The following is a 25,319-nucleotide window of genomic DNA, read 5'->3' as shown; positions in this document are numbered from 1 at the left end:
TATGTGTAAAACACTACTTGGCGATAAAGCTCCTTTTGATTCTGATTTTGTGTTGTTACACAAAAACTGAGAATAAACAAATAATTTGATAGAAAATGTTTTGGTACTTTAGTTGCCTAATACTTCTGCATACAAAACTCACTTTTCCTTAGTTAAACATTCAGGTTTGATATTCAGTTATATTTTGGATTGACTGAGGGCATTGTGTTTGTTCACTGATCAAATGAAATAAAGTGTATTTTGTTTTTTTATCTGGACAAAGGAATTATAAGCTTAGCTGAAGAACTTAGTGTAGCCAGATATATTTTATTCCTCAAGCCAACTTGTAACCACAGCTGTACCTGAGCTGCTATAGTCCAGTCAGCTTTGAAAGTAACTTTCAAACTTACAAAAGATGCCTGCCTTGAGTTCTAATGCCAACAAAGGTTAGAGCATAAGAAACTTTGAATCCTGCATCTCCCTGAGGACTGTGCCTGTAAAGTCTGCCATCAGCCCTGAAACAAGACTGCCAGGCTGACTAGAACACCTCATCCATTCGGTGACCCAGCTGCTCTCAAGGAGTCCCCTCTACACCTCCGTCTCTGCCAGGGCTTTCAAAACAGTTATCATCACAGTTTTGTGGTGATAACGAGTTGATGTCAAATAAAATATATTCCTTCCTAATTCAGAGAGGTCAAGTGCCCTAGCATTGCGTCAGTGTCCATTTTGTCATCAGATCACAAACTTCACTGCTGTCAGTTAGATCAGGTTAATATCATCACAGTATCTGCTATTTATCTGTTGCATTTGTTTATTTTCTTTATCATATATTGTTACACCTTATTAATCCTCCATTTATTCAGTTATTAGGCATTTAGTTAGAAGTTAAATAAATGTTATTTAATCAGTAAGAAGTTGTCTGTGTTTTCTTTGCAACAGAAGACAAGGTCAATCTTTCAAAATTATTAAATTCCCCCTTAAGAGGCTGATCAATTAAATAATTGAGTTATGAAGTAATTTGGTTTATTTATGGCAGGGGTTCCCAAATTTACAAAAATACATTGTGAATTGGCATAACGTCTACATTTATAAACTACTGATAAAGAACACAAACCATAACAAACCATGAATCTAGTATGAAATTTATTTTTTTCATTATAAAAGTACATCAGTGCTAAAATCAAACTTGCAGAGTATAAAGTTCCTCACAACAAACTTGCAAGGAAAACTTAAGGCATAGAAGCAGTAAGGCAATAAACTCACTATGTCAGCTGGAGTTGGGAGTGGGGTCAAGTATATAAAGTAGGTAACATCGAAGCCTACTTGTAAAAGTTGAAATAAATTTAATAATTTCTTGAGTTTTAATGTAATCCTGACAGGACAGGACCTCCCAGATTAGGACCAGAATCTATTTGACTGGATCCGGCACCTCCTTTGTCACTATCAAAATCTCCAGTTTTGATAGTTTAGGCCCTAATTTCATCCCCTCCCCCATTATAGCAGAATCTAGGGAAACAATGGGGAAGAGAGAGATGCAAACCTTAAACAGCTGTTTCTGAGTGCCTCCCCCTGCTAAATTCGAGTTATTATTGTGAATGTGCTGATTAATAAACGTAAATAAATAATGCTTTGTTTGTGATGACAGTTTCGCTTAGTTTTAACGTTTAGTACCTCGACGTTGTAGGCTACAACGTGCTTCAGGCAGTGTGGATTTTTGATACAGTGACTTTTCTCTCACCCTGAGCAGCAGCCTCTCTGTGTGCCAGGACCTCCCGATTTATAAATTAAGCACTATATAGCATTTTACTGTGCCAATTGGCGACCCCATAAAACGCGATTTTAAGTTTGGGAAAGACTGATGACTGTTCACTACCACTGCTTTTCAATATCCTCTATGGTCTCTGGCAGGCACCTATTGCGTGTCTCTGACAACGTTCTTGCGACTACTCCCCCTAGTATAGCCGCAGAGCACAGGACAAGCTGGGGAAGGTTCTTCCACACCTCATCCAGTAAGAGGATCAAAGGGGCCACAGCGACACCAAGTCGAGCCATGAAGGAGTTGTAGCCCATACCATTCTGCCTAAAAAACATTCAGACATTGTTCTTAACCACAGAGGAGACTGTGTAAAAGGACTCTAAATAATGATTTCAGAAATGTGCCAAGTTATGTTCAGATTGATAAGACAAAAGGATAAAAAGTAAGGGATACATAGTTACCTTACTACAGTGGGGTAGAGCTCAGAACTGTAGAGCACAACAGTTGCAAAGGATGCTGAAGAAAACCCTTTTCCAATGACTGCTACCACTGTTCTGACTACAGGCATATCTGAAAATAGGATAGCAGTGACTTAGGTTAGTTACATTTTTAAAGCAACAAAATAAGCTAAAGCTTGGATGTTGTAAGTCTGTGGGCATTAATGAATGCCTACCTGTAGGTACTACAATGTTGATTCCAAGACAGACGCCAGCCATTAGCATAGCTCCCACCTCAGTGCCTCGCCTGCCAATCTTATCCAGTAAGTAGTAAACTGTTACTTTGGCCGGGAGCTCAATTAAAGCATAGGTGAACTGAGTGAGATAGATATTGAGCCCAAAGCCTGTGATGTTGAAGCTGATGCCATAAAATGAAGTTGCCACACAAAACCTAGGGGAAGACAAAGTAGAAGCTCATTGATTACAATTACTTGTCTTTTTAAATAGACTCAGAACTATTTATCTAGATCTTTTAAAATGTAAAAATGACTCTTTGACATTGAACACAATGGCATTAGGAATACAGACCACAATATACCAGTACATAGGGCAAGTTTCCTCATTTTGGGTGTTCGTATCAGATCAAGGTAGGAATAGGCACGATCTCTTTTCTCAGTCACAATAGTGGATAGTGTCTGAAAAAGTGCAAAGCAACATTATTTTTTAAACCATGTGATACAAATTAAGGATTCATAACTATAATACTGTATTAGACAACACAAACAAATTAGACAAAGACAGTTACAGGCCAAAGACTTTGTTGATTTTTGTTTGTTCTCTTGATCTAACAATCATCTGGAATATGCTAACCTCTGTTTTAAGTGTATGAATTAACTCCTCTGTTTGGTTCATCTTGGCACATTTTTTCAAATACATCTGAGCTTGCTCCAGCTTTCCATTGGCAATGAGCCACCTTGCCGACTCTGGCATCCACCTAATAAGGCAAAAACGTTTTTACTCATGATGTATTACATTGTAATGAAACCCATTGTATGTTTACATTAAGAACAAATATGGTGAATAATATGTATAATATGTAGCTAACGTAAGTATCTAACCCCAGTCGGGTACAGGTGCAGCTCTAGCACACAAAGACAGAAGAGTGGTCTAATTCTGTCTAAATACTGCAAGCTCCTAAAAGAGCACTCCACTGTTTAACATTGAAGTCCTATAATATTGTCAGGGCTAACATTGGACAGTTTTAAAGAAAAGGATAAAAACTGATGCAGCAGAGTTTTTTACAAGCAGAGATGAAAAGTGGGCTACACATGTCTGGTAACCTCCACATTTACCAATTCTTCTCATTTTCAAAGTTGTAGTTATCACATTAGGCAATTTGTCAGACTTTGCACAGCTTCCTTTGGATCCACAAAAGGCTTTATACATGTTTTTTCACATATGCCGTAACCTTAGTCCTCCCCAAGACCTATAAACAGATATTAATGTGTAAAATTGGAGGAGTTCGCCTTAAATGTGGCACCATTACAGGGCAAAGCACAAGTTCGCATTTGTGCTGCGCATGGCCATAATTTCCAATGGAAAGAGCAGCTGCGCTCTCTTGGGCAGCAACATAAGCTGCGAGCACTATGTTGATGTTCCGCAACGCAGAACAGGAAAGCGTGCAGTACAGTTCAACTGAACTGGCCTTTGACCCTAAATACAATGACACACAAAACTGCATCCAAATACATTCTGGCCTTAACAGCAGGCACAAGTGGTCAATGTGCAGTTGAGGGCCCAATCAGCAAAAAAAGATCATGAGGTCATAATATGCTTTTTAGCTTAATCACTTTCCTTTACGGTGTTGTAAGAAAAAAAAATACAAGATGCTGTAAACTCTTTTAAACAAGACCTTTTAAAACAAGACTGGAAAAAAAAGTTTATGTGAGTGACGTTAATAGGGCCTATGAAACATTTCTGACAACCATATCAGGATTATATGACAAATATTGTCCTCTAGTAAAGAAAATAGTAAAGCAAAAATACGTTCAGAAGCCATGGATATCAAAAGGAATCATAAATGCATGCAAGAAGAATTTAATATACAAGAATTCTTAAAGAGAAGAACAATAGAAGCAGAACAAAAATATAAGTTATATAAAAATAAATTAACAAAAATCATAAGATGCAGTAAAGTTGATTATTACATCAATTTACTGGAAGACAACAAAAATAATATAAAAAAAAAACATGGGACGTCTTAAATGCTATCATGAAAGAAAATGGAAAAGAAGAATATCCAAGTTACTTGCTAGCATCAAATGATACAGAAATCACTGACAGGGCTTCAGTTGCTTGGGAATTCAATAAATACTTTGTCAATGTTGGTCCGGGACTGGCAAGGGATATTCCAAAGATGGGTAGTAGTGATGGAGTAGAAAGTAAGAAGTTATTTGTTGAAGAAACAATATTTATAAGAGGGACTGATGAAAAATAACTTATTGATATTGTAAAAAAAATTGAAGAGTAAGAGGTCCACTGACTGCCATGATATTGATATGTGCACAGTCAAAAACATTATTAAAACCATAGCAAGACCTCTAACCCATATTTGCAATCAGTCCCTACAAACCGGTGTCTTTCCAGATAAAATAAAAATGGCTAAAGTAATACCAATATATAAAACTGGAGACGAACATATACTCTACAAGTACAGACCCATCTCATTGCTTCCACAGTTCTCCAAAATATTTATAAGGCTAGATTATTTAATCACAACAATATGGTTTTAGAGCTGACAGATCAACTTCTTTTGAAATGATAGAATTTATAGAAAAAGTTACAAACGCAATAGACAGGAAACAATATGCAGCAGGGATATTTCTAGATATCAAAAAAGCTTTTGACACTGTAGATCACAAATTATTGATAAATAAAAACTACAAAAATATGGTATTAGAGGAATTGCACTGACATGGTTATCCAGTTACCTGGAGAACAGAAAACAGTGTGTTGAAATACAAAACAATAAATGACAACTGCTGCAGGTTACATGTGGGGTGCCACAGGGTTCAGTGTTGGAGCCATTATTATTTAACCTCTATGTAACCCCTCTATTCTGGATTAAAACAGATAGGTATACATCAATCACCTATGCTCTGAGCAGTACCTTTGATGACACTCACAAGGAGACGGGTTTAAAGAACAGAACAGCTGGCAGGTTTAATTCACAATCCTGGTTCACACTGTTCATAAAACTATTTGCATTTACAATTCAAATTCCCCCAAAATAAAATAGAGCTCTTTTAAAATAAATAGAGAGTCAATCTACCCGGGTAGTAGAACAAAATATTTTGTTCTACTCTTGTCTCTTATCTGGACTCCAGTATCCAAAATCTCGATGCGAATCAGTTCGGTCACTCCACAGGATGGAATCCAACACAGCTGGCCACACTGTATCCAATCATATCGTATCCAAAAGTGTCACTCCCTGGGATAGGCTCGCCATCAAAGTCATCATGGTATGGAACCAACTAAATCCAGGATCCAAAAAACCCATCTGCATGTAGCAGTACAAAACAGATCAAATCTATTATAATCATTTCCATTTCTCTTCCATATATGGGAACTTCTCATTAAATCACAGTTAAAAAATTTTTTTAAACCATCACCATGGTTACAAGATAACTATAACATTAAAAACACAACTATGCTGTACTCCATACAAGTCTGTTGGACTAAAACATTAGTTTGCATTGCAAGCTAAATGATTGTACAAGTTTTAAACATTAGCATGTTCTTGAAATAAATAATGTTCCCTACAGGGTAAATGGAATTCTTGCCTTTACAACTATGAACCGTAGGCTACCCTTTTTTAACAACATGAAATTAACTTAATGCATTATTTCTTCCATTAGTACCTAAGTAAACACATTCTGAACTGAACTTAACTGAGCACTCTATTCAGCAAAACACAAATTACACAGAATGAGCCTAGTGCATATGTAAACATTTCACAATATTCTCACATCACTCCGATTGGTTTTTGTAATAGTATATGATTTTAACACTTAATATTGTTCACTCATAGTACCTCCCTAAGTTGGCTAACATGATGGTAAGCTAATGGGAAAGTTCAGACAAAGAAACTCACCGGAGTTTTCAGCAAAACACGGTAAAATCCCCAAAAACTGGCTCTCACGATGCAGTACTCACAAAAGATTTATCTTGTCCACAACTCTGGGTATAAGTTGACCATATATCTTAACTTATTTACTATTTTTATCAAAGTGAAGCTAGAGCTTTGTTGTACAACTCCACACAAAGGGAAGAAGATCTCTTGTGACTAATTAGCTAGAAACATGCGTATAACAGCATATTATATATGGGTTACATCTATATAAATAATTTTTTGCTGATGACACAAACCTACTATGCTCTGGTAAAAATTTGGAGAAGCTACTGGGTACCATGGAAAAGGAAGTGAGTAGGATGAAGATTTGGTTTGATGAAAATAAACTAACACTGAATTTGAGTAAAACAAAATGTATAATATTTGGGAACTGATTAACTGACACAGACAAGAAACTAATGATAAATGGTATGGAACTAGAACAAGTATCTGAAATAAAATTCCTTGGGGTAGTTATTGATAACAAATTAAGCTGGAAACCTCACATAAAGCATATTAAAACCAAAATATCCAAGTCATTAGCAATATTAAATAAAGCCAAAGACCTATTGAATCAGGCTTCTCTAAATATGCCGTACTGCTCCTACATACTCCCATACATGACTTATTGTGTGGAAGTATGGGGGAACACATAACACAAAACAAATACATACCCAATCTTCATCCTACAAAAAAAGAGCTATTCGAATCATACATAAAACTCCATACAGAGAACCAACAAACCCATTGTTCATTAAACTCAAAATATTAAAGTTCAAAGATTTGATTGACTACAAAACTATTCAAATTCTTTTTAGAGCACATAATAACCAATTGCCTAGAAATATCCAAGAGCTTTTTCAACTACGAGAAAACATGTACAGTTTCAGAGGAATATCAATGTTTAGTAAACCGTTCATTCAAACAAATAGTAAGTTCCACTGTATAACAATCCAGGGTGATATCCTGTGGAACAACAGTAATAATGATTTAAAGTTATGTAAAAACTTATTGCAACTGAAATATCTATTTAAAAAAAGAATCCTTGATGGATATGAGCTGGAACAGTGATTTTCTTTTTTGTTGATCTTTATTTAGTTGGAATATCTAAGTGATGCAAACAATTTAAGTAGTTAAAATATATCATTGAAGTGGGGGTAGGACAAGAAACGTTATTCAAACTTCCTCCTACCCCCTTTGAACATGACTGTTATTTGGATACTCTGCTGATGATCTTTTTTGTTGATTGTTTGTTTTTATTTAGTTTTTGTTGTTGTTTTTTAACATGTTCAATAAAGGAAAAAATATCTTTTTTGTGCATGTAATAATTTTGCAAAGTGAAAAAGCCAAAGTCCATCCTGAAGGGATTTACCATCTCTCACAGTAAAAACCTATGCTCCTAAACTACCCGAAAACAGCTCAATTGTAGCCCAGCTTTTATTTCCTTAACCTATCTGTGTCACTATGTAATATGCATCATAATGCTCGCCTAGCCGCTAACACACTGGAGAACACACTGGAGAAACACACTGAGCTGCACCACACACAGCTGCCTCCTCTCTCCCCCTCCCTCCCTACCGAATGTTAGATATTCTCCAGGTAGTCAATGGACATAAAGTTGTTACTGTGATGTAGAGACAGTGCACAGTTAAAATGTTATGTATGAAAGATAAATTGGTTACAAATTAATAACTTACCACTCTGAAACATCTTGTTCCAGTCTAGGTTGCGACGCTGGTTTGGGGTTGTTCTGGCTTTGTTTTGGGATTAGACAAACATGACCGGCGGAACCAAAGCCATGGTAACTGGCTGAAGCAGCTTTGTTTTGGATCACACTACTTTGCTAGTGTAATTAGTTGTCTAATTAAATAACCAGGCTATGGTAGTTCGAAAATGGAGGAAACAAGCAGAAGTGGATGCAACAAACGAAAGAGAAAACGAGAAAAAGAGGAGATGGAGGTGTCACTATTAAAAAGTATGCCATTAACTGACATTTTTTGTTTAAAAAAATCGGGATGAAAACTTTCTTTTGTTATTAACGTCGATGAGAAAAATGTTGAGCAAGATGACACGCAAGCTAATCTGGAAGCTACCATTAGGGCTAGCAGCAGCCCACCACAACCTGAGCCTAGCCGTAGCAGCAGCTAACAATTGCAGTGGATTTACGAATCATCTGACCAGGCATTGTGGGGGAAAATCAACAAAGAATTCTGCACTATCCTTATCAGTCGAGGTCCAGATCAAACATTTGTGCCCTGGGATCTGTAAATTAATCATTTGCACCTGATGAATGAAGTATACAATTTCTTTCGAATTTTTATTTTTCAGCCTGTTCATGAATACGTGGCACTGAAATGTTAAGCAGTCACCCAAAACATGACAGTTCCAGGGCATACTGTAAGTTATTTCTGATAGACTAAAAGATCTGAGCTTTTGAGTCATACCTCCAGGTGATGATGGCGAAGGCTAGAGGTGAGGAGACGCTAACAATTAGCCACCGCCAATCAGTCACAAAATAACCAATAGCAGCGAATACTGTGTTCCCAAATGTCCAAGACAAGCTGTCGATCACTCCCACCAGTTTCCTATGCTCTATGTCCACCCACTCCACACCTGCAAAAGAACAAACAACTCATCACTTTGCAAGGATCAAAATTCAAAGAAAACCTTTAGTGCAACACTTGAAATCTTGTTTTACTTTCTGTACACCTGCATTTGGAAGCCTAGGCTTCTGAGCTGAACACAACACAATATAGATTATGCTTAATAATTTAAAACAGAAATTAAAATATAGCATTACTGAGGACTGTTGAGACAATGACGATGCCAGTGATGCAAAACCCAGTGAAGAACCTCAGCACTGCAAACATCACGTAGGATGTAGAAAAAGCACTTGCAAAAGCAAAGATCATTGCAGACACATACGACACCAGCAGCATGATCCTTCGGCCATACCTATGGAAAGTCAGAATTTTACTTATTATTTGAAACACAGGGTATTCACAGTAATAATGTCAAGAAGGCAGCTGCGATACCTGTCACTGAGACTTCCAAAGGACATGGCTCCAAACATCACTCCAACAAAGAAGATAGTAGCAGTTGCTTTGTTTTTCCCTCTTCTATCACACACCAGGTCCCACTTGTACAAACAAATAAAGAGCACAAGTTCACTCTGTTTGTTGAGGACATGAGTGACTTCTCCCTAAAAGTTGTACATGATGGCAAACAAGTGCATTTTAGTTTGTTTGATACAAATGAAAAGAAATGTAGGTCACCTGTGAGGTCAGAGTAGACTTGAAGGTGGTGTTATCGTACACCCATCCAGTCCGGCACGGCACCGTGGGTAGTTCAGTAATGCTGGAGGAGTTGAGCAGCAGATGATACTGAGGCTCTGCAAACATCTGACAGGAGTTTGGTGTCCCATCCTCCTGGAGTGGAATACTAACCACAAGCCTCTCTGCCTGGGATAAATTTCTAAAAACACCTCCGTCATCCAGAGAGCTGATGTCACAGTGGTGCGACGGAACAGCCGCTATGAAGTTGTTTAGCATGAAGTGGCATGGCAGTGTGAAGCGGCCAATGAAGCTGATTACAATGATCATTATCTGAAATCTTCCAAATCCGTTTATATCGGCAAGGATGTTCTCAAACCTCATTGTGGCCTCTCACTGTATGTAAAATGTCTTCCTTTGAAATAAAAAAATAAAATCCCTCTTCATTTGCTCATGCCTGTACACCAAAAAGAAGTAGACAGCAAATCCGACTCTCAAACCTGGACAAAGCAACCTTTGACGTTTCAGAATCCAAGGGGCTGCTGGATTACAGGTGAAATTGGTAAATATTTTACCTCAGTTAACCACTGAAATAACTTTTGTCTATGTGGGTGTGAATCAATGTATGCACTGTGGTACTAGTTTAAGCTGGATCCTCAGTAGTGAAATGAGTCATCATTTTATTACATTTCATTTAAAAGTAGACTATGCAGAAAAACAATCCATTGCTTATACACAGTCTTGGCTCTGTAAATTTGAAACAAAATGGCTTGGACTAAGTCACACCAAACTATTCCAGCCATGATTTGTGCGTCAACTTACTTTTTAGTTTGCCAAGACATGCTATTATTGTGATGTTAGCTATAGTAGCAGAGAGTTGTGAGTATCAATGTCTGGAGCTGGTGTGCTGGCTTTGGGACCATCTCGTCCTCTATGCATGTTAGCTTTGCAGCAGCAACTTAGATTATATTACTTCCTGTCTCATTGTTCACTCTATATCATGGCATTTGTCATAGTGTTGGATTTCTCCAGAATTACAAAGGCTTACCCCACCTTTAAGAAATCTAATCTTTGTATGATAGCATATAATTACATACTACATAGTATATTGTAAAAATAACAGATGTTGCTTATGTAAGACATACTTAGGCAGTTAGAGTTTTGTTATTTAAATATGTTCCAATCAATGATGTTCCCTAACATCTTTGCTATAAGGCTATATACTGACATGAAGAAAACATGATGACAAAATACATATACAAGCATACAAGCACAGCATACAAGAGGCATACCTGTGTGTTAAGGCTGAATTTCTCTGACTTACAGATGATCTCTAATAGTTTACCATTGCCCTAATATTAGAGCACTGAACTTTACCTTGGGTGCACAATGCACTTAATGAACTCTGGCAGTCGGGTGTTTCAGGCAGAAGTGATGTCAGAACAGTTTGGTTGTTATATTTTCCCCTTCTATTTATCACACACATCACAAGTCCCATTTGTAAGAAAGGTAAAGATAGAGTTCACTCTGGGCTCTCTAAAACAAAATACACCAACATAGGATCATGATTTTTGGAAAGAGTTGGTGAACACTTACTTTTATTTAGATTATTTTCCAAATGACAATAAATTTACAGTAAGTCACCTGCTGGTCTTGAGTCAGTTGACAGTTCTGGGTTGTCAAATGGGTATCCTTTGTCAGTATCTCAATGATGGGCCCTCCACCCCTTCATATCATCGTCTTTCTTTCATCTCCTTACCCTTTCTTTACTGTGTCCTCATCTTATAACAACGCATTAAATCTCAGACTGTCTCCTGGATTTTAGAATCACTTCATTTAGAAATATCCACTCTTTACTCTAGTGTGACAGAAAAATCAAACATGAATCAGTTGTATTGTAAAATATTTGATCACAAACATTATTTTTATTTTTTTGTTAAAACATATAACCACCACTGATATTCCCTGCAACTGAACTTATGGGCTTTTGGTTGTAATGAAGAAAACATTCAGGGTGGAGACTTATCCTCAGATGTGGAGATTGATCTTCTTCTGAAACACAAAAGGAAATTTCAATTTAGAATATAATTCTCATTTTGAATGTTCAAAGGCAGTCCAAATGAAGACCCAGTACCTTGTCTGTTCCACATCCTCAATAGTCTCTGGCAGACGGATGTTATGTGTCTCAGGGAGAAAAGAGGCTGCCAGCCCTCCAACAAGAGCCACCAGGGAGAAAATAGTACTTGGCAGATGGTCCCATACTTCTTCAAGAAGCATGATCAGGGGGGATACAGACACACCTATACGGGCCATGAAGGAGGTGTAACCCAATCCATTTTGCCTGTGTAACCAAACATACAACTCAACTGTAACAATCAGGGACAAAAAGTGTCAGGATACAACTGCAATTGCAACTCCCTCACTTATAAGTCCTGATTAGGGTGTTCAGTTATCCAGATGTATCAGCAAAATTTGCTTCTTGGAGAAACCACGTCTGGATATAGATACTGTTTGTAAATGTGCAAAATATAAGCTATATATCAGATAGTTTACTGACCTCATTACTGTGGGGTAAAGCTCTGTTGTGTACAGAAATACAGTTGTGAAAGCTGCCTCTGCGAACATCTTGCCCAAAGCTCCCACAGCTGTCCGAAATGGCCCCTTATCTTAAAAGAAAAGTTTGTGAAAGGACATTTTAGACAAAACTTTAGACTTCATTGTCCCAAAGGAAAATTTGTTTTCACTGCCAGTTCAACATAGAAACACACAGATATAAAGACAACACATAGAGTCCCCATAAATACATTCATGTATCCCAGTCCACAACATAGTCTGCGAGGCAGATTGTTCAGTGTTGGGGGAACAAACTCCTGCTGAAGTGAGCTGTCCTCCATTTTAGGTCCATCCAGATGACAGTAATGTGAAGTGATGATTCACGGGGTGATCAGTGTAATTTGCTATTGTGTTAGTTGTGTTATGGCTCTATTGTTTATGTCTGATATTTAACACCACCCTGAATTATATTTAAAGCCACTATGTGGGAACGGTGTGTGTAGAACTTGACTCTTTTGAATCTATGACTTTGCACTCCTCGGTGGTAGTTTTCACTTATTTACTATTCACTAGGGAAATATAATTGATCATTTACCTTGTGAGATAAACATGTTGCAGAATATACACAGTCCAGACAAAACAAGCGTCCCGGCCTGATTCCACCTGCGGCCAATTTTGTGCAAGGTGAAAAAGATGAAGACTTTTGCAGGAATTTCAATTGCGCCATAGATGAACTGCGTGAGATAAATGTTCACACCAAATCCAGTGACATTGAAGCTGATTCCGTAATACGTACAGGCCACTCCAAACCTAAGAACAGTAAGAGAGCAAATTTATTTTTAAATTAAAGTGACACATTTGTCCCAGAATATACTTATTTCTAATTGGCTGGAAGGTATCTATAACAGGATACTTCAACCGTCGAAAGTTAAAAGTTATTTTGGACAACTCCTGCTACTATAGCTATCATCACACAAGAGCGTGTCTTACGCATACTAGAAAGTAGGCTAAGCTGAATGTCTGTGGGTAAGTCATTTAGCATTATCTGGCACACAAATCATGGCTGGAAAACTATTGTGTGGAGGGGTATGTTTTTTTTTTTGTTTGTTTACCATTTACATAGCCAGGGCTGTGTACAGAGACTGGATTTATTTTCAGTGAACACAGAGCAGACAGGTAGTGGACCAAGAGGAGATATTCGCTGAATATGACAAAAGGATATGTAGTGGATTAAAATCGCTTACCCCACCTTTTACCTTGTTCTAAATCAGTGTGCAAGGTATCTGTACCATAGAAACAGTGCTTCTGCTTTGTGTTACATTATAACTACAAGTCAGCTTGCACTGCATGGTGAAATGGACCTAACTATAAGTTAAGTGAGACAACACGATATAGTGCTAACATTATTCTATTTCAGGACTGTCTTATTATACTAATTCCACAGCAACTTACCACTGACACACAGAAGAGCTGTCATCTCTTTTTAAAAGTTTGTTGTTCTCAGGTTCAGCGATCATATACAGGCAGTGGATTGTACAGATTATAATTTTTTTTCAGGGTTTAATACGTGAAAATTTCAGTTGTTTAAAGGCAAAACCAAAAGAGTGTGTATACCATACAATGCCTGTAAGTAGGGCCACTCTCCTCATTTTGGGAGTCCTCACAAGGTCCAAATAGGAATATTTTCTATTTTCATCTTCTACAAGTATTACCTTGGACAGAATCTGGAGTAAAAAGGATAACTTTGGTCAGAGTGGTAGTGGGTATCAATTACTACTAGAAATGATCAGACTGCAAAATGTTGTACCTCCGGCTGTAGGTCCGCCACAAACTGCTCTCTGCCGTTGACTTTTGCACACATGTTCAGGTAAAAATGAGCACTGCTGATCTTTCCGTTACTTATCAGCCATCTGGCAGACTCAGGGAGCCACCTATGACAAAGTTGATTTGGAAAGTTATTGTATTCATTTTTATAAAAATTAAAGCTTAAACTCTTGAGGGGAGGGGAGAAAGGACATGGAAGTGTTATGGAACAGACAAGGCAATAACAAACAGAAGTGAAAGGTTAAAGAAAGTTTTTCAGGTATTGTGGGGTCAGAGGAGTATGGATTGCAGTTACGGGTTGCATTGGTGGCAAATCTGATGGCTGAAAAGATTTGAATTTTTTTTTCATATAATACTCACGAGAAAAGGGATCTTTAAAGAGGTGGTATTATGTTCATTTTCAGGTTCAAAATCTTATTTAGGGCTTGTACCAGAACAGGTTTACATGGTTTAATTTTCAAAAAACACCATATTTTTCTCATACTGCACATTGCTGCAGCTCCTCTTTTCGCCCTATGTGTTGTACGCTCCGCTCATGAGCTACGGAGTGATGCATCTTAGAAAATCTTTGTTGGGAGTTGCACATGCGCAGTTCCCAGGTAAGGACTACTAGCCAATCAGAAGCAGAGAATGGCGGGTTGTAAGAAACAAGGTAGTGTGATCCAAATCAAAGCCGCTTCAGACTGCGACCGTAACATAGCAGATGGTGTAAGTTATTACCAGTCCACAACCACACAACATTGTTCCACATCTTACTTTCAGGACTAAACGTTGAACTGTCGCCGGTGTTCTGACGATCTAACGTTATGCTGCCTTGCCTGACTCTACTCGGCCGTGCTCCGTTTTCCATTGCAGATAGTACCCAGAGATAGGTAGCCTGTCGTCATAGCAACGCCACACACAACTGCCGCGACATAATGTTCAATGCGACACACACACCAGCGATCCACACAGCTTTTAAAATATATACAGTCTACGGTTAAAACGTTTCAATATTACTCAGAATATAAAGACAGATAAGCGGTATGAAAACCTTCCAGCAGTGTTTTCCTCGTTTTCCTCCCGTTGTTGCTGCAGCGGTCTGTGTGATGGCGGGAGCAGAGGGCTCTGTGAGCGGGCGGCTGGCCGGCCTCACACGCTCCTCCTGCGGGTTTGCACAGGCTTCCCCCACAGCCACTTGCGGAGCTCCTTTTTGTTCCGTCATCACTTCTCGTAAAACTGTCAATATTTGAAATCTACTCAGCTGATTTCACATCAAAACTTCTCAGAAGTGTATTTAGTGATGAAATTCCATACAAAAACTAAAATATAAAACTTTCTGTTGCTGGCCTCTGTATGGTGCAAGCAATGATGATGCAGTGAATAATGAATATTCTCTCTGACCAATCAGCATTTTCACATTACATTTTAGTATCCCTCAGCTCGCTTGGAACCTCAACGGAGGTGAGGTGATACGAAAAAAAGTACCTGGAAGCAGGTACAGGTACAACATTTCTACATTGGAAACCCAAACAAAGGCCAGTCGAGCCAAAGGGCCTCTGCTCAGACTAGCTTGGTTTGAGGGCGTGCCTGACCCCTTTTTCACTTTGCAAACCTGTAACATGCACAAAAAGGATATGTAACTCAATAAAGGGAGGGGGAAAAATCCACAAAGCATAATACCACCTCTTTAAAGGAGCAATATGTAATTTTCAGCACTGCAGTTTTAAGATTGCAACCAGGTGTGTGCTCTTACGCGTGCTTGAACCATAGGCTTGAACTCATGAGTGAGCATAATCCGAAACACAACCGCTTTCATTCAGATATCCCATGGCAAAACACCGGCATGCCCATTGTTGCTTTTCACACAGACATGTACCTCTCTGTACCTACCAACGTTCCCGGCACAGACAGCGCAGCAAGCAGGCATATTGGCATAATAGTCCCAGAAAAAAATGCAGTGTGACAGCTTCACACAACATGCTGATAACTCAGGTAAACTCCCACTGCAAAGTTATGGTAATTTTTATCAGGTTAAGCTTGAACTAATCCATGCTTGTTACATGACGATGTTACATTTACTGCTTTTAGCCCACGTGATATGTAGGCATTAGCTTGCCTGCCGCTTTTCAGTAACTAACATTACTTGTGTATTACTTGAGCACAGCTAAATGTTTTGCATTATTGTATATTATGTGGCTCATGTATGTTACAACAGCAGAGGTGGTGGAGAAGCTGTATACCTGAGTATCGGCAAAACAACAATAAATCTAAATTGAGCGTTACGAAGCAAACAGCTAGATCCGTGCTGACTGCTCCTGCCTTGCATCAAGGCTAGTATTATGAAATCGTTCCACATTTGCTTTGTATTGTTACAATATTTCTTGCAGGTTAAAATCAACTTTTACATAATATCGGTGGTAAACAGGATAGTAATGTAGATAGCATTAGCTGGTGAAGTAATGTGGAAAGCCATAACATTACATATTATGTATTGCACCAAATAACGTTAACAACTGCTTAGCGTTAGCCGGCGAGCTAACGTGACTCTCTCCGTGACGCCAGCCTTTCTGATGTTTACTGTTTTCACCGACATCATCTGATTCTCTTTTGGCCAGGTTTATCCCTACGTGGACTTTGTGTTGGAGTCTGTGTTGTGCTGGGAGCCAGGTGTTTTATGGTGTCACTGCATTTCATTAACTGCGGTGTTGTCGCTGAAGTTGGCAGGAGGCTTGGAAGCGCGCATGCAGTTACATCCACACCCGGTTCCTTCACATCAAAAGCAGAATAGTGGCTGTTCCGAGCAGCAGCGAAAACAGGCGTGTGCTTCATTTCTAAGTGAGGCTACAGCAACATTTAATTTATTAATAAGTGATTTCATTGAAAAACTAAATATAGCCCCTTTAAACACTGTAAAGGTTCTCATGGGAATAAAGAATTACTTGATTTTTGGCTGGCTGGTGTTAGGGCAGCTTCATACTGTAAAATTTACAGTCAGGGAATTGCTTGGTACGCTGAGAGCTCAATTATTATTTTTTCTTACCACCAAGAGATCATTGCCAGAAACAGTGGGGTGGTTACTGTGGTGGTGAGGTACCTCCAGTCATTCACAAAATAGGCCACAACAGGTAGCAAAGCAGTACAAATACTCCAGTCAATGCTCATAAAAACGCCCACTGCAGTGCGATGCTTTATGTCCACCCATTCAATACCTACAAAGAGCAATGATAACAAATCAAATCTATTATAACATACTTGATTATAATTACGGTAGACTCAACAAGTCATATCTTTTTTATATTATTCACATCTTTTTAAGTTAAAACACAGAGTAGAGAAAAAAATAAGTTAACTAAAAACAAAGAGTGTATTACCTACAATTTAGTTCATAGTTATTGTTTTCTGAGAATTGTTTGTTTTTTTAATTATCTCTTTAACTTAAAAAAAAATAGATATTATGATAAAATAAAAACTCACAAAGGACCACGGTGATTATACTTATTCCAGAAATACCAAATCCAGTTAAGAACCTCATGGCAGAAAACATGGACAAATTATATGAGAAAGCACTTGCAAATCCAAAGAAGGTGGTTGTCATGTAGGACACCAGAAGCATTCTTCTTCTGCCAAATCTGTGAGACAAAATAATTACAAATATATCTAATAATTAGTTCATGTAAAAACACTCGGATGTTTAAAAATCTGGGAAATTAGCCTTCATTGTGTAAAATAAAAAATAGCCTATATTTCAGTGCGTTGGTTAGGGTTCATTTTATGGTTTGGGTAAAGGTGAGAAATAGGGTCATGTTAGGGTCATGTTAGGTGAAAAGTTCACTCATCGACACTTTAATGAACATCAGTTTTTCTTCAGCTGATAGTGTGTGAATGTAAACTTTCCAAATGAGAAGTACTACATTTCCTTTTTTCAGGCTGGAACAAATTGAGCTCCTCTATCCATGAGTCCACTATCTGCATAGTACATTCATTTTGGGAGGGCTGCAACACTGGTATGCCTCATCTGGCCACTGGCCCTTTTTTACTTTTATGCATGGATTATAGATTCTTGACTCGATACAGGTGATGTTAGCCATATTTGACAGTGGCAAAACAGACATCCAAGACAGATGATAGTACACCATAGCATTAAACTATAATAACAATAATTATACTGTAGCAAAAAAGATATTTTCAATGTATACGTTTCTTTTTTGTTTTAAAAACATGTGTAATTTAACCACCCAGAGGTGGAAATGTGCTCCAGTTAAAGACATGAACACCTGTCACTAAGATAGCCAAATACTGCCGCTCCAAGCATGACTCCCATGAAGAAGATAGTGGCCGTGGCTCTGTTCAATCTTCTCTGATCACAAACCAGATCCCACTATGGGGGAGACAGACAACACAGAGAAAAGTAAAGCTTAATGTGGCTAATTTGAGACTAAAATTAGTTTAAGAAAAAAAAACTCACCTCTGTGGCCAGAGTAGACTTGAAGGTGGTGTTATCATACACCCATCCAGTCTGGCACGGCACTGTGGGTAGGGCAGTAATGTTGGAGGAGTTGAGCAGCAGATGATATTGAGGCTCTGCAAACATCTGACAAGAGTTTGGAGTCCCATCATCCTGTAGTGGAATACTAACAACAAGCCTCTCTGCTTGGGATAAATTTCTAAAAATACCTCCGTCATCCAGAGAGCTGATGTCGCAGTGGTGAGAGGGAACAGCCGCTATGAAATTATTCAGCAGAAAGTGAAAAGGCAAAGTCACACGGGGAATTACCATCAAGAGGATCGTCCTTAATTGGAATCTCCCAAAGCCATCCACCTCTGCCAGCATATTCTCAAACTTCATCTTTGCAATAAACTATGCAACACTTCCAATTTGGAGTGAAGGGATTAATAGAAAATATCACAAAGCACACAAGATGTTAGTTTAAAAGTGAGCCTCTAGTCTTTTCCACACTACTGTTGGTTAGTTTTCAGCTGAGAATGTGAGTGTTTAGTAAATGAAAACAGAAAGTTAGTGCTCACCTGTATAATAGCAGTTTGACAAGTAACATTTTACTTTAAAAATCAATCATTTGCTACTGACCCCATAATACCAAAGTACATGTCTGTTGATTATGTACAATATCAAAGTCAATCAAAGATTTACTCAATACTGACGAGAGGATCCCCATTTAAAGATTCAACACATTCAACACAGCATACTCATAGATAAACTACTATAAATACACAGTGTTTCATGAATGTGAAAGTTCTGTTAAACACAACAATACACCTAGAAGAGTGGAAACACCTAAACCATTTTAATACACAAAATAGCTACTGCTAATAATTACAGATATGAATGGTGGTCAGAGATTGACTCCTAATAACTGTTGATCATCTCACTTTTCCTGTAGTGCCACCATCCGGTCATAATTTTCCCTAACTTTTTCCAGTACACTGGTTTATGACAAAATATCTCATCCTACCATTCTTCATACTTTGTGCTAATTAGCAAATCTCAGCATTCCAACATGCAAAACCAAGATAGTGAACATTATACCTGCTAAACATTTTACCTGCAAAGCATTGTCAGTAAGAGCATGTTAGCATGCTGACATTAGCATTTAGCTCAATGCACCACTGTGGCTAAATTTGTCATTTGAACATCAGACTTCTGTTGAGTATTATGTTTGAGTTATTATTGTATTCATAAGATATAAAATGTGTCAAAGAAAATCAAGAAACAGACAGCCAGGCAAATAACACCAGCCCCTCAGTCCTTCCATTATCCTTTTCAGGTTGCTAGTCTATCACTGGGCTGCCACATGATAATGAAATGTCCTCTATACCCTGGACCATGACAGCAGGACATAATGACTTTAACAAGCACGTCACCATGAAATGTGTAATTTCCAATAAAACCAATAGTTCTGTTCTCATTTAGTATAACTTTATTAGCAACTACAAGTAAACATACAGTTAAGATGGACATACAATGTACAGTTTTACAAATGTTGTTGAATGGCATAGTATACTCTGTATGACGAGCCTGTTTGTGACCCAGTTTTTGAGCCGCTCGACTCATATTTGAGTCAGACCGAATTTGCTTTGTTGGGTGTCATTTGCCGTGCAGTAGCTATACAGGGGGAGCGAGGACCGATCAGCGGCTCCCAAACAGCCGTTGGACATTTGGATTAGTTTGTAATGTGTCAGAATTTCTGTTTGGCTGTTGTCAGGCTGTTGGATGTTGCATGGTTGAAGCAGAGCCACGAGTCAATTTCCAACAATTAGTGCCTTTTTTTCTGGAGGACCGATGCACTTTTACTATTCAACATTGGATCAGCCCTCGCTCCCCTCTGTGCACTGCACGAATGACGCTTAATGAACGTTAAATTCGACCCGACTCTAAAATGCGTTGGCAACAAATCATAGTGTGTGCCCAGCTTTATACTTCTCTTGGGTTTCTTCTCCTGTCTTCTGTTGGTTCAGTAATTTATTGGGATTTTAACCATGTTTAAATGTTAAAATCAACTCATCTTCAATTCTTAAAACTTAGTCAATAACAGATATACTGTAGACAGGCTAATCAATAAGTGTTATTTTTATTGAATCTCCTTCCTCCGTGTTGATTGTATCCTGCAATATAGATACAACTTAAATCAGTCATTTTATCAGGCATGCATTACTGAGTTGAGTAAAGGACATGAACAACACTTTTTATTGACACAGGCAAATGATTAAAACGTGAAATATTTAGGAAGATGTTATGTAAACTGTAGGAAGGTAGCGGACTTATGGTTACCCACTTGCCTTTGCAGGGTTGACTGGATTATTCTTTAGCAGTGTGGATCAGTGAGGTGGCTAATCGTTCACTGTAGCTTTAATAATGAATTACATGTAATCTTCCTTTAACACATTTCCTCTTTACCTTGGTTTCTCAATATCCTCAATGAACTCTGGCAATAGGGTGTTTAATGTTTCAGGCAGGAGTGACGCAACTAAACCAGACCCAACTGCCACCGCACAGTAAGTGACCGCAGGGAGGAGGTGCCACACGTCCTCCAACAGCATGATGAGCGGAGATATGGACACGCCCAGCCTTGCCAGAAACGAGGTGTAACCTAAACCATTTTGTCTGAAAAATCAAAGTGCTGAGGTTAATGTAAACCTGTAGTACACATGGTCACAAAAGTATTGTCTGTGGTCAAACTTACTACATACAGTAAGTCTGCTGTTGACTAACCGTACAACTGTAGGATAGAGTTCAGTTGTGAAGAGGTACATGATCGTGAATGAGGCTTCTGACAGGGCTTTTCCAAGGACTGCCACAACAGTACGAAAGACCCACTTATCTGAGGGGAAATGTTTAGATATTTGATCAAGAGAATGTGTTCAATTCAATTCAATTTCAATTCAATTTTATTTATCTAGAGCCAATTCATAAAAGTCCAAAATGTTATCTCATGGCACTTTTGATATTGAGCAGGTCTAGACCACTAGATTTAATAAAAACCGAAAGACAACCTTTTGGAACAAATACGTTGATGAAGAGACAGAAACCAGTTATCAGCAGGGCTCCCATCTCACCAGGCCTTCTACCAACTTTCTCCAGGAAGACATACACACCAATCTTCATTGGCATTTCGATGGATGCAAATATTAATTGTGTGAGGTATGGGTTTAATCCAAACCCAGAGATATTCAGACTTATCCCATAATATGTAAATGCAACTCCATACCTAGAAAATGGAACAAAACATTACAACTTTCTCTTTTGACATGCCAGTGTTAACCTTAAGGTTATTTGTGCAAGGCTTTAACTGTAGAAACATAGTGAAATGTCCTTCAATTATATACCATATTGCTTATTATATTAAATAGATTTAATGTTACACTTTGTTAAACAAATAGTTTAGTATTTTGGGAAATACACTTATTGCTTTCTTTTTGAGAGTTAGATTTATACTAATCAACTACAAAGCTGGAGCCAGGCAATACTGAACTTAGCTTAGCCTAGAATCACCCCTTAAAGTTCACTGACGAACATGTTGTGTCTGGCTTCTGTAATTCATACACAAACAGAAATCTAAAAGCATCAGTCTGTGGTTTTAGAGGGAGGTGAGAGTGCTGGTAGGCGTACTTTTGAACTTTGGAGAGAGCCCAGCTAGTTGTTTCCCATTCATCCAGTCTTTATACTACCCTAAACTAATTGCCTCCTGACTTCATCTCCAGTCACGCTCAACTATTCCTTTAACCCATCTCATGAAAATGACACTAACCATACTATACCAGAGCATATAGAAAGCCTCCTAATATTTGGGGTCTTGAAAAGATCTACGAAAGTGTACTTGTCATCTCTACTTTCAGCTTGTGCAGATTCCAGTAATGCCTGTGAGAAAGCAGCAACACAATGAAATTGTTCATTCACAACACTTCTGCACATGACAGTAGTTTTTTTATTATATCACTGGCAGACTGTGTAAAGTATAAACAATGTCGAAATGTACCTGTGGTGTGACGGTAGCCATACAATTGGTTCTGTTGTTCATATCGGCACATTTCATTATGTAATAATGAGCAGCGTCTGCCTTCCCCTTAGCCAATAGCCACCTTGCAGACTCTGGAAGCCACCTGAGGCGACAAACATGGTGGGTTTAGTGTCTCACTGACTTCTGATAGGATGCAGCAGATTATGTTGCAAAGTATTAAATATGAAACTTCAATACCTCCAAGCAATTACGGCCAGAATCAGGGGTGAGGTCACGACCAGAATGAGCATCCTCCACTCATTGACATAGTATGCAATTCCAGCCAGAATGCAGTTTCCAAGTGTCCAATCCAGGCTTATGATTACACCCGAAAAGGTCCTGTGTTCAATGCTGAACCATTCAACATCTGGAGAAATGTCAGCACAGGTGTAAAGTCAGAACCAAAGTTTTCTTGAAACTTGTATATATGTTTTTGTTAAACCAAAAGTGAATTTAGACTTAACATAATCTATTTTGCTCATCTCAGAGGTGCGTATGGTTTCAGCATTAGCCTACTTACTTAGAACAACAGAAATGATACTTATTCCTGCGAGTGACATCCCTGTAAAAAATCTCATGATGACAAACATTATATATGAGGTGGAGAATGCACTCAGGACTGCAAACGTCATGGATGACAAATAAGACACCAACAGCAACGGCCGTCGGCCAAACCTGAAAAAAAACCCAAACAGATAAAAGCAATGATTATGTTCAAAACTACTGAAATACGTCTTTCACATACAGTACATTCTCAATTCACAAGACAAGACATGTTTTGCCAATAGATGTTCTTCTAATTTGTCTTAAATTGCTTTTACCTATTTATGTTTGATTGTGTATATCTTTATACTATCCATATAAAATATTCTTGCACACTTTTTGTCTGTACCTGCTGTACTACAGGTATAGTTTTATATGTAATGTTGCAACAACCACTTTTCTTTGGCATTTTTAAAAATCAAATTAAAGAAGCGCCTCCACCTCATCAAATGTGTACTGCTGCGGGTGGCCTCCTCTTGAAGAGAGGAGAGAGCATGAAGAGAATGACTGCTTACAGGCTAGCACAATAGATGTCAAGATATCCTGACTTTGACAGAAATATCTGACAGAATCAGAATCAGAAGGAGCTTTATTGCCAAGTAATGTTTTACACATACGAGGAATTTGCTTTGGTGATAAGGTGCTACACGCAGACATAGTCACATACAGTTGTAGAAATATATAAATATGGAATAGACAATTGCAAGTTATATAATAATAAATAATAAAAGAATAACAACTATTTGCAGAGAAAAAACAATGTGGCAGATATTTACATATGCATTACTCCAGTTTGTGTTGTGCCGACGTATTGCAACGGAAGAGGATGTGGTGTTCATAAACATATAAATTGACAAAATATAAAAATATAGAACAACAATGAAATGATTAACAATTAACAACAAATATGTGCAATATGCCAGGTTTGTGCATGAAATGAAATAGTATTTACTAATATTTATTATATTTTATTTAATATTTACTAAATTTAATTAAAACACTGAAAACTATATGTTTAATGATGAAATAACCCTGATGACATCACCAAGGTTATTTTTGTGACGTTTTTGACTTATGGAGGACATGTTTTGCTTTTTCCTTAACAATTTTACCTGTCACTGAGAAACCCAAATAACGGGGCTCCAAACATAACACCACTGAAGAAGATGGTGGCTGTTACTTTGTTCATTCCTTTTTTGCTGCATACAAGATCCCACTGCAAAGAAAAAATTGAAGGCTTTACTAGGAGTCATTCTGTAGTCTGTCTGGAAGTTGAATTTTGGCAGTTTCACATGGTCAAAACCACATTTCTGTTACTTTTGCAATTCATTTAAAAATTTCAATTTCAACATTTGATTAAAAGAAATCTGTCTTTGTATAAATGAAAGTAAGGACAGATGCTGGTGCCCTTACTGTCTCAGAGAAACATAACATTTGATTAAAATACACTTAACTTGAAATAATAATAATATTTATTGAAGACACTTACCTCTGTTGCCAAAGTAGATTTAAATGTGCTGTTGTCATACACCCATCCATTCTGACACTGAACAGTAAATGCATCCTCACTACTGTTTGAGCCTGACAGAAGTTGATACTGGGGCTTTGAAAACATCTGACAGGAGCTCAGAGTCCCATCCTCCTCTGCTGGAATGCCAACAGCAAGTTTCTGTTCCAGAGTTAAATTCCCAAAGATGCCTCCATCATACGAAGCATTGACGTTACAGTGGTGAGAGGGAACAGCTGCCATGAAGTTATTCAGGAGGAAGTGACATGGCATAATGATTCGAGAGAGCATTTGAATCAAGACTAGCTTGATTTGGAATTTTCCAAATCCATTAATTTCTGAAAGTATGCTATCAAATTTCATTGCCGTGCATCCAGAGGTGACCGGAAGCAAAATGTGGTAACAGTAAAGCGAAGCTGGGTCATAGAGACCAGACAAGATACATTTACTTACACCATGTTAATCATTACATCATCATCAATCATCAACATCAACAATTTTACAACCCTGTTGTAGCATGACGATTAAATTCACCTTGTACCTTGTACCTTGTATTACAATTATCCACAGTATTTCACTGTACATGACGTACATGATGCAATTTACTGTCTGTCAAAAATGGGCTCTCTTTTGATGGTGATTGCGACTATGATACTTCAGTTGTGGCTCCATTTGATAGTGATGAGTGAAGAAGCTTGTTAAGTTAAATATGTGCAGATATTGTAAGTCTGGTCATTTCATGTTCTCCATCCATGATGCTGCATCCTCTCTTTTTGTAACAC

The 25,319-nt window shown here is 38.0% G+C and overlaps 3 protein-coding genes across 3 annotated transcripts; all 3 read right to left on the bottom strand.

Moving 5' to 3' along the window:
- Positions 1-1,105: 1,105 nt before the first annotated feature.
- Positions 1,106-11,350, bottom strand: LOC119898977 (solute carrier family 22 member 7-like). The gene is made up of 10 exons (XM_038713331.1): positions 11,260-11,350; positions 9,619-11,151; positions 9,379-9,482; positions 9,144-9,298; positions 8,788-8,956; positions 3,043-3,166; positions 2,761-2,867; positions 2,409-2,623; positions 2,197-2,305; positions 1,106-2,059 (listed from the first exon to the last, which is right to left on the bottom strand). The coding sequence occupies exons 2-10, from the start codon at positions 9,997-9,999 to the stop codon at positions 1,849-1,851; spliced, it is 1,575 nt and encodes a 524-aa protein (XP_038569259.1). The 5' UTR covers positions 10,000-11,151; positions 11,260-11,350; the 3' UTR covers positions 1,106-1,848.
- Positions 11,197-18,985, bottom strand: LOC119898978 (solute carrier family 22 member 7-like). The gene is made up of 10 exons (XM_038713332.1): positions 18,440-18,985; positions 18,249-18,352; positions 17,449-17,603; positions 17,015-17,183; positions 13,976-14,099; positions 13,783-13,892; positions 12,764-12,978; positions 12,173-12,281; positions 11,750-11,956; positions 11,197-11,667 (listed from the first exon to the last, which is right to left on the bottom strand). The coding sequence occupies exons 1-10, from the start codon at positions 18,818-18,820 to the stop codon at positions 11,625-11,627; spliced, it is 1,617 nt and encodes a 538-aa protein (XP_038569260.1). The 5' UTR covers positions 18,821-18,985; the 3' UTR covers positions 11,197-11,624.
- Positions 18,986-19,894: 909 nt separating this feature from the next.
- LOC119898976 (solute carrier family 22 member 7-like) lies at positions 19,895-24,931 on the bottom strand. Its single transcript, XM_038713330.1, has 10 exons — positions 24,520-24,931; positions 24,143-24,246; positions 23,008-23,162; positions 22,686-22,854; positions 22,467-22,590; positions 22,239-22,348; positions 21,484-21,698; positions 21,203-21,311; positions 20,888-21,094; positions 19,895-20,595 (listed from the first exon to the last, which is right to left on the bottom strand). The coding sequence occupies exons 1-10, from the start codon at positions 24,898-24,900 to the stop codon at positions 20,562-20,564; spliced, it is 1,608 nt and encodes a 535-aa protein (XP_038569258.1). The 5' UTR covers positions 24,901-24,931; the 3' UTR covers positions 19,895-20,561.
- Positions 24,932-25,319: the final 388 nt, after the last annotated feature.

This window comes from Micropterus salmoides, unplaced genomic scaffold (assembly GCF_014851395.1).
Source record: "Micropterus salmoides isolate LMB-PRFRI ecotype aquatic unplaced genomic scaffold, ASM1485139v1 Ms_hic_scaffold_12, whole genome shotgun sequence".
In the NCBI taxonomy this organism is placed as follows: domain Eukaryota; kingdom Metazoa; phylum Chordata; class Actinopteri; order Centrarchiformes; family Centrarchidae; genus Micropterus; species Micropterus salmoides.
The sequence above is the reverse complement of the archived record's forward strand: the minus strand, read 5'-3'. Positions and strand labels throughout refer to the sequence as shown.